Genomic DNA, 10,537 nt, shown 5'->3' with positions numbered 1-10,537 from the left:
CGGGTATACGTCCAAGTTTTAAATCACGATACGGACTTACCGGAACTGTCAAAATACTGATCCGGGTCCGTTTGCTCAAAATGTTGACCAAAGTCATCTCAGTTAAGTTTTAAGGCTCTAGTTCACATTTTAATCTATTTTTCACATAAAAATATACTGAAAAATTTTACGGACTTCACACGCAAGTCGAGGAGTGACAAATAGTGCTTTTCGAGGTCTTAGAATACAGAATTAATTATTAGATTTAAAGATAATATTTTGGGTCATCACATAGAGTTTCTGGTATTCGCAGACCTTGAAGTCCCCTTCCATTTCTTATCTTTACTGTTATCTTATTCGAACAATTGTATTTATTTCAAACTATACTTGTAGACATCTAGTTGCTCATGTACTGGTGCCACCAGACTTCTGGGATTAAGTTAGACCGTGTTATGTTATGGGTTTATATCATGTATTTCAGTTTTAATCATCGTTAATAATTGTTATTATTCTGGTTTGAACTGTTTTATTAATATATTGATTAACTAATTAATGTTGGCTTGCCTAGCAAGTAGACGTTAGGCATCATCACGATCCCGAGGTTGACATTCCGCGTCGTGACAATATATAAAAGATCATATAACTAAAATAACATCTGTGATAGATTATAAAACCGAATCTGCCTATAGGCAAGAAAAGTGAGTTCAAGATCAAGAATATAGTGTAGTTGAAACATGTCAAGATGATGGGCTTCCTAACATCTTTTTGCAGCCGAATGCACACTGCTCAAAAGATTATAAATTAGAATTAAGCAACATCATATTTTCCTAGTAAAACTTGTAATAAACTACTTTCTTTTTTCCTCTTTGACAAGATAAGATGATCGACTTAACCAGTTTTATTCTACTCCTTCTTTGCACATGTCTTTTTGATCTGATCAATTGTGTTGTAGCCTTTCTTTGCGCATATCTTGTTTCCAAGCTAGTTCATTTTTCACTTATCGACAAGTCTAAAGAGAAAATCAATCGACTCCCTCCTGGTCCAAAACAATGGCCGATTGTGGGCAACCTTTTTCAATTGGGGCAATTGCCTCACAGAGACATGGCTTCATTCTGTGACAAATATGGGCCATTGGTTTACCTCCGACTAGGTAATGTTAGTTAGAGATCTTTACACAAATAGCCGGTCAGATTCGATATATTGATTATATATGATTATACACATATTAAACATAAATTATACATATATTATACATTTGCCAATTATTTTTAATTTAAGTGATTGAGTGGACGGCTAATCGGGTTAAGGTGGGGGAAGAAAGGAACTAAAAGCGTTTGCGTAAATGTTTTATTTCACCTTTACATAAATTATACATTGATTATACATATATTATACATTTGCTGGTTATTTTTAATTTAACTAGTGGGGAGGGCAGCTATTTAGATTAATTCTTCTTTTAGTTATAGTCTGTAATGTTTGTGACGTCCCACATTGATGGGAAAAAGCCTTTCTTATAGGCTTTATAAGTTAAATCTAACAGACTTTTACTTAGTATACCTATTTTTTACGGCAAACACTCATCTACATGCTTAAAGGCTTAATTTTGTTTTGTTTCCTAACTATTATACCTTTCTTTATTTCTGTTTCTACTATAGAATATTCAATTTTGTTTAAGATAAACATATATGTGTATGTATGAAATCAAGAGTCTATTTGGAATGATCCTGTCTTTTGCTCTATAAATAGAGAAATTTCGCACGAGATGATTATGAAAAACCTGTAGTATATGAAGGAACTCGGCTGTATTTTCTCAAAACAAGATACAAGCAATATTTCTTCGAAAAGTTATTTTTCACGCCTCAAAGCCTGCCTTTAATTCTTTCCCAATATATGTTATATATATATTTTGCTAACAGGTAACGTCGATGCTATCACCACCAATGATCCAGAAATTATAAGGGAAATACTCGTACTACAAGACGATGTTTTCGCGTCTAGGCCAAGAACTCTTGCTGCTGTTCATCTAGCATATGGTTGTGGGGATGTGGCATTGGCTCCCTTAGGACCAAAATGGAAGAGAATGAGAAGAATTTGCATGGAACATTTGTTGACAACCAAAAGGCTTGAGTCATTTGCAAAACATAGGGCAGATGAAGCCCAAACCCTAGTTCAAGATGTTTGGACCAAGACACAAAAAGAAGAGACAGTAAATTTAAGGGAAATTTTGGGTGCATTTTCAATGAACAATGTGACTAGAATGTTACTTGGAAAACAATACTTTGGGGCTGAATCTGCAGGGCCACAAGAAGCAAAGGAATTTATGCATATAACTCATGAATTATTTTGGCTTCTTGGAGTGATTTATTTAGGTGATTATTTGCCTTTATGGAGGTGGATTGATCCTCATAGTTGTGAGAAGAAAATGAGGGAAGTGGAGAAAAGGATTGATGATTTTCATATGAGAATAATTGAAGAACATAGAAAGAAAGGTAAAAGTAATATTGATGAAGGTGAAATGGATTTTGTGGATGTTTTATTGTCTTTGCCAGGTGAAGATGACGGAGATGGTAATGGAAAACAACACATGGATGATGTTGAAATTAAAGCTCTCATTCAGGTCTAATTTTTTAATACCAATCTCAAACTGTACTAGTATACTTACATTCATTATCTGCATCTAATGAATTACTACTACCACACACATAAAGACTCCTAAGCTTAATCCAAATTTTAAAAAAAATCATAATAACTTTATATCATCAATTTAATTTTCACATACTGACGATTTAAAGAATTAAAATACTATCAAAGTATTTTAACATGTTACAATAAATTACCTAATTTATTTTTTATGTTATTAATCACACTTATTATGATTAATTATATGTAATTATTTTTTTGATGATTAGAATAAAAATTCTTTACACAATTAGCATATATAAATTAAACGCATTATATTACAACTATATCAACTTTAATGGTCTGAAGTAGGCATACTATATCAAAAAGGGAAATGTCCAAATTTCTCTCTCTAAATATTTCAATTTTACCCTTCGTATAGTTTGGGATTATCCATACCTTTGATTTTAGTAAATCTTCTCTTACTTCCTTGACCTTATACATGTACAAATCTTTTGTACGGACTAGGTGAATTCCACATGTTAAAGTACTTCGAGAAGAATGTACAAATGCATTTATATACTTTTAGCTGTGATTTATATACTTTTTCTTTTTCCGTTTATTATAGGATATGATAGCTGCAGCGACGGATACTTCTGCTGTAACCAACGAATGGGCAATGGCTGAGGTGATAAAGCATCCCCACGTCCTCAAGAAGATCCAAGAAGAACTTGACATAGTTGTTGGATCGGGTCGGATGGTAACTGAATCCGACTTGGTTAATCTCAAATACCTTCGTTGTGTAGTACGTGAAACTTTCCGAATGCACCCTGCTGGTCCATTTCTAATCCCACATGAATCAATCCGAGATACTAAGATCAACGGCTATTTTATCCCGGCCAAGACACGTGTCTTCATCAACACGTACGGTCTTGGTCGGAATACCAAGATTTGGGACAACATAGATGAGTTTAGGCCAGAGAGACATTCGCCAGAAGATGAAAGCAGCAGAGTTGAAATAAGTCATGGGGCGGATTTCAAGATTTTGCCATTTAGTGCTGGAAAAAGGAAGTGCCCTGGTGCACCATTGGGTGTGAAGTTGGTGCTTATGGCTTTGGCTAGGTTATTTCATTGCTTTGATTGGAGTCCACCAAATGGATTGAAACCTGAAGATATTGACACAAGCGAGGTTTATGGAATGACTATGCCTAAAGCCAAGCCATTGATGGCTGTTGCTAGGCCTCGATTGCCTGCTCAGTTGTACCATAACCACTTAATCAAATGAATCATGTTGGTGGGGATGAAAAATGTGTTAGTAATAAAATTATTGTGTTACGCCATATACTGAAATAACATTGGAATGGATATTTTCTTTTTTTCTAGGGGTGGATGTAGTGTACGAAATATAGGAATTCAATAGTTTTTAGCTCAAACTTTGTATATGTATTATACAAAACTACTAAATATGTACAACTAATAAATTTCGAACTCAGAAATCAAATAGACTATCATAGAGTATTGAAATCTATAAAATTCAAATCATCTATCCGCCTTTATTGAACTATCATTTGACACAACGTAGGTCCCGATGAGTGAGTATTCTAGTACTCTCATGCGCGACAACACAAGTCGCTAGATCCGCAAGGGAGAAGAAAGCTAAGAATATGTTAAGGAATGAAATTGAAACTATTTTCCTCCAAGCATATATCAAAAAATTCAAAAAGAAATCTAAAATAAAATGTCGCGAGTTCCTTTTCCTCGAACCCACAAGTCGAAGGTTTGAACTATGTAAGGAAGCAAGTGAGAAACCACAGTAAGTTTCTCTTTAGAATTATTTTTACTGTTACAAATAATTATATTTTTGTCACGACCCAAAATTTCCACCTTCGGGATCGTGATGACGCCTAATATTTCACTAGAGACGTCAATATGGGCTTGGATTGTTGGGCCGGCCCAACCCAACCCGTAATTTAGCAGGGTTGGGCTAGAATTTTTGAAGCACATTTAAAAAGGAGGCTTTTAAGCCCAGCCCGAGTAGGCCCTGTGGCCCGTGAGGCTTGACTAAAGCTGGGCCGGCCCGTGGGCCTAATAAAAATATTTATTTAAAATATATAAAATATAAAATTTATACTGCCTCTAGCGATGGAAAGTCAGATGGCTACTAGTCGAGCATTCAACTGGCTCCGTATGAGGCTTTGTATGGGAGACGGTGTCGATCTCTGGTGGGTTGGTTTGAGCCAGGGGAGGCTAGGCTATTGGGTACTGACTTGGATCAGGATGCTTTGGACAAGGTTAAATTGATTCAGGATCAGTTTCGCACGGCTCAGTCCAGACAAAAAAGTTATGCCGATAGGAAGGTTCGGGATGTTGCTTACATGGTTGGGGAGAAGGTACTGCTCAAGGTTTCACCCATGAAGGGTGTGATAAGGTTCTAAAAGAAGGACAAATTGAGCCCTCGGTATATTGGGCTGTTTGAGGTACTTCAGAGGATTGGAGAGATGGCTTACAAGCTTGCCTTGCCACCTAATCTGTTGAGTGTGCATCCAGTATCTCATGTTTCTATGCTCAGGAAGTATGTCGGCGATCCGTCTCATGTTTTGAATTTCAGCATTTTTCAGCTGGATGGTGATTTGACTTATGATGTGGAGCCGGTGGCCATTTTGGGTTGGCACGTTCGAAAGTTGAGGCCCAAGGTTATAGCTTCAGTGAAAGTGCAGTGGAGGGGTTAGCCAGTTGAGGAGGCTACTTGGGAGACCTAGCGGGACATGCGGAGCAGATATCCACGCCTATTTGAGACTCCAGGTACGTTTCTAGGCCCGTTTGAGGACGAACGTTTGTTTAAGAGGGGATGATGTAATGACCCGGCCAGTCGTTTTGAGAGTTGTTGCCCCGTTCCCCCATTTACTGCTCATTTTATACTTTATAGCTGCTATGTGACTTTTCGGGGTAGTTGGTTCGGGTCCGGAGAGGTTTTGGAATGAGTTGAGACACTTAGTCTCAAGGTTGAAAACTTAAGTTGAAAAGGTGGACCGGATATTGACATATGTGTAAATGACTTCGGAATTGAGTTTTGATGGTTCTGTTAGCTCTGATGGGTGATTTTGGACTTAGGAGCATGTCCGGATTATGATTTGGAGGTCCGTAGTTGAATTAGGCTTGAAATGGCTAAAGTTGAACATTTATAAGTTGAGCGAAAGTGGAGTTTTTGGTTACCGGGCTCGAAATAGGGTTCTGAGAGTTGAAGTAGGTCCGTGGTGTCATTTGTGACGTGGGTGCAAAATTTGAGGTCAATCGGACGTGATTTGATAGGTTTCGGCATCGTATATAGAAGTTGAAAGTTTAAAAGTTCATTAGGCTTGAATCGATGCGCGATTCATGGTTTTAGTATTGTTTGATGTGATGTGAAGGCTCGACTAAGTTCATATGATGTCTTAGGACTTGTTGGTAGGTTTGGTTGAGGTCCCGGGGCACTCGGGTGGATTTCAGATGGTTAACAGATGAGAATTTAGACTTGAAAGATGGTTGAGGCTGCACATTTTTGGTGTCTAGTTTCTTTCTTCACGTTCGCGATGGGAGTCCCACGGTCGCGAAGAGTTTCTGGAGGCAGGTGAAGATTTGTTCATCGCGTTCGCGAGTTGGGAAACGCGTTCACGAAGGTGGGGAAAGATGGTGCATCGTGAACGCGAGAAGAGAGACGCGTTCGCGAAGAAGAGAAGAGCAGACTGGGACCTCACGCGTTGGTATATGCATTCGCGGTAGGGGTATCGCGTTCGCGAAGCTTGGGGTCAGTTCATCATCGCGTTCACGAGAGGGACCTCGGGTTCGCGTTCGAGAAGAAGGGTCACCTGGGCAGAAACTTAAATATTTCAAAATGAGGGTTTGAGTTCATTTTCACAATTTGATTTTGGGAGCTCGGTGGGAGGATATTCTTGGAGAGATTTTCAAGTGGGTGATTAGGGTAAGTGATTCTTATTTAGTTTTGGTTAAATTTCATGTTTATGTCTTTGATTTCTTCATTTAATTAGTTATTTGGGGTGAAACATTGTGGGGGGGGGGGGGGATGAAGGAAAGTTCTTAGACCGAATTTTGGGGATTTGATAGAGATTTTGGTAACAGATTTGAGTAATTTTGGTATGGGTGGACTCGTGGTTGAATGGGTGTTCGGATTTTGTGACTTTTATCGGATTTCGTGACTTGGGCCCGGGGTCGGCTTTTGAGTTGACTTTTTAAATTTTGATTAATAACTTAGTATTTTCTTATGGAATTGATTCCTTTAGCCCGTGTTGATCGTAACGAACAATTTGTGACTAGACTCGAGGCATTTGGAGGCCGTTTTGCGAGGCAAGGGCTTGTTGGAGTAGAGTTTCGCACGGTTTGAGGAAACACTTCTAAACTTTATTCTGAGGGTATGAAACCCTGAATTTTGTGTCATGTGATTGGTGTTGAGGTGTCACACATGCTAGGTGACGGGTGTGTGGGCGTGCACCATAGTAATTGTGACTTGGTCAATTCCATGGGACTGTATAGTTGAATAATCTATTGTTATCCATATATTCTCCACGTGTTATAGAAACTGAACTGCAAATCATGTTAGAAATCATGCTTAGGCTATGTGTTGACACTGTAGGGACCCCCAGAGGTCGTGATACATGTTGAATTCTCTGTTAAATTGCCACTCTGTACTCAGTCACAATTTTTACTCGCATATTACATCTCAGTCTTTGTTGTTCTTTATTGATGCATTAAATCATCGATGTTTGGGCTGTTTATCATAACAATTGAGAGCCATAAAGACTGGAGAGATTGATGACTGAGTGAGGTCGAGGGCCTAATTGTGAGGATATTAAGGGATCGGGCTGCACGCCGCAACATGTTTTTATTTACATATGACAGGACCTGGCTTAATATAGCGCTTGCACTGAAGGGGCCCTTTCAGAGTCTGCACCCCCATAGTGAGTGCAATGGATATTATATTTGGGATGGAGTTCCCTGGGCATGGAGTTGCCCCATATATTCACATTTGGGATGGAGTTCCCTGGGTATGGAGTTGCCCTATACATTTATATTGAGGGATGGATCTCCCCTGGGCTAGACCTGCCTCGTACTGTACTGAGTGATTGAGTACTCTAAGAGTGTGAGTACGCGAGGCTTCCATTGTAGTGTACCACATACAGCATGTACAATGGCATGTAGATATAGAAATGCCATATCCCTCATATAATTCAGAGTTGATCTATTTTACTTGTATTGAGTTTTTATTTGTTGAACGTGAAAACATGCCTACATTTCTGTATTGTTAATTTTATATTGAACTTTACCTATTGAGCTCGTCACTACTTTCAGTCCAATAGTTAGTCTTGTTACTTACTGAGTTGGTTGTACTCACGCTACACCCTACACTTCGTGTGCAGATCTAGGTGTTACCGGCCATATTGGGTGTTGATTATCTGAGAAACTTGATCATTCGGAGATTTTAAGGTAGCTGCCCGGCGTTCGCAGACCTTGACTCTCCCTCCCTATGTTTCAGCCTTATGTATTTAGTTTCAATGTTTTTTCATAGACAATATTTTTAGCATCGTGTTGTATAGACGCTCATGTATTCAGTGACACCCTAGTTTTGGGAACTTTTGTATTGAGTTTTGACTTTCTATCCAGTTTATGAAAGCTTTAATTATATAAACATGTGTTATTTCATTTTTCACTTAGAAGTGTTGAAAACATTTTGAGGTGTCGGCTTGCCTAGTACCACGTTAGGCGCCATCACGACAGGCTATGTTTTGGGTCGTGACAAGTTGGTATCAGAGCCTAGGTTACATAGGTCCCACGAGTCATGTGCAGATTTAGTAGATTCTTGCGGATCGAAATGGAGACGTTTGTACTTATCTTCGAGAGGTTGCCGAGCCCTTAGGAAACTTCACATTCTTGTATTCTTGTCATGCGGATTTGTTGATTTCGGTCACTAAATTCCTTTTGTTCTATTCTCTCACAGATGATGAGGACACGTTCTACTAGTCAGGATGGACAACCACTAGTACCACCATCTAGGGCCACGAGAGGCCAAGGTCGCGGTAGGGGCAGAGGTGCAGCTCATACAGCAGCTAGAGCAGCACCTACAGATCTACCAGTTGCTCCAGCTCAGGAGCAGGTACCAGATATGGTTGAGCCAGTGGGGCACGCTCAGGCACCAGTTGTGCCCATTGTGATTCTAGGCCTTCAGGAGGCTTTGGCTCAGATTTTGACTGTGTGCACCAGCCTTGCTCAGGCAATTTCTGTTCCGACCGCAGCAACCACTTCTCAGGCAGGGAGAGGTACTTAAACTCCCACCGCCCGTACTCCAGAGCAGATGATGTAGGGACTTCAGACACCGGGGGTACCACCAGCCCAACTGGTTGCAGCTACTCAGGCCCAGGTGGGTCCCGTTATGACTGATGATGAGCAGATGAGACTAGAGAGATTTGGGAGACTCCAGCCTCCATCATTCAGTGGGTCTGAGTTTAAGGATGCCCAAGATTATTTAGAAAGGTGCCAGCAAATTCTTCGCACGACGGGTATTTTGGTGACCAGTGCGGTCTCATTCACTACTTTTTAGTTTACTTGGGCTGCCTTCAGATGGTGGGAGACTTATGAGAGGCGCAGGCCGGTCGGTGCAGCACACTTACATGACGTGAGTTCTCCGTTTTCTTATTGGAGAAGTTCGCGCCACAATCTCGGAGGGAGGAGCTGCGCAGATAATTTGAGCAGCTACGTCAGGATGGCATGTCTGTGACCCAGTACGAGATGAGGTTTTCTGAGTTGGATCGTCACACAGCTTGGTTGGTTCCCACGGATAGGGAGAAGATTAGGAGGCTCATTGATAGCCTCACATATCAGTTACGGTTGCTCATGACTCGGGAGAGGGTATCTGGTGCTACTTTTGACGAGGTGATCGATATTACTAGGGAGATAGAGATGGTCCATAGTCAGGAGCATGAGGAGAGGGAGGCCAAGAGGCCTCGAGGTTCGGGTTGTCCTAGTGGTGTTCCTTTTAGGGGACAGTCTTACCACACCAGGGGTCATCCTTATAGGCCCACTCAGATGGCTCGTCCAGTTCACCATGGTGCATCATCTAGCAATGGTTCATACAGTGCCGGTCCTGGTTAGTCATCTCTTAGTGCTCTTCCAGCTCAGAGTTCATCTCGTGCACCATCAGTTCAGGGTTCGTCTGTACCAGGTTTTTTTGACAGTTATTCTGGTTCTCGGGGTCCTCCTTAGTACTTGCCGCCATTGTTTGATAGGGGTTGTTTTGACTGTGGAGATTTGGGTCACATAAAGAGACATTTCCCCTGCCTTTCGGGAGGTCCAGCTCAGCAGAGGAGTCAGACTATAACTTTAGCACCAGTTACCTCACCACCCGCCCAGCCAGCTCGGGGTGGGGCTCAGGCAGCTAGGAGTCACCCTAGAGGGGGAGGTCGATCAGGTGGCAGCCAGGCCTGGTTCTATGCTGTTCCTACTAGACCATATGTCATTTCTTCATACACAGTGATCACATGTATTGTCTCAATATGCCACAGAGATGCTTCTGTATTGTTTGACCCTGGTTCTACTTATTCGTATGTATCATCGTATTTTGCTCGTTATTTAGATATGCCCCGTGATTCCTTAGTCTTATCTGTTCATGTATCTATGCCGGTGGGTGATACTTCTATTGTGGACCGTGTATATCGGTCATGTGCATTGACTATTGGGGGACTGGAGACTAGAGTTGATCTCTAATTGCTTAGTATGGTGGATTTCAACGTGATCTTGGGTATGAATTGGTTATCTCCATGTCATGATATTCTGGATTGTCACACTAAGATCGCGACGTTGGCGATGTCGTGGTTTCCAAGGATCGAGTGGAGAGGTTCTCTAGACTATGTCCCACCAAAGTGATTTCATATTTGAAGGCTCAACAGATGGT

The 10,537-nt window shown here is 40.8% G+C and overlaps 1 protein-coding gene across 1 annotated transcript; it reads left to right on the top strand.

Annotated features, from left to right (window-relative positions):
- Positions 1-821: 821 nt before the first annotated feature.
- On the top strand, positions 822-3,883 carry LOC107814441 (cytochrome P450 703A2-like). Its single transcript, XM_016639856.2, has 3 exons — positions 822-1,129; positions 1,896-2,596; positions 3,227-3,883. Exons 1-3 carry the CDS (start codon positions 859-861, stop codon positions 3,881-3,883), a joined length of 1,629 nt encoding a protein of 542 aa, XP_016495342.1. The 5' UTR covers positions 822-858.
- The last annotated feature ends 6,654 nt before the right edge of the window (positions 3,884-10,537 follow it).

Source organism: Nicotiana tabacum, chromosome 23 (assembly GCF_000715075.1).
Source record: "Nicotiana tabacum cultivar K326 chromosome 23, ASM71507v2, whole genome shotgun sequence".
Classification (NCBI taxonomy): Eukaryota; Viridiplantae; Streptophyta; class Magnoliopsida; order Solanales; family Solanaceae; genus Nicotiana; species Nicotiana tabacum.
The sequence above is the reverse complement of the archived record's forward strand: the minus strand, read 5'-3'. Positions and strand labels throughout refer to the sequence as shown.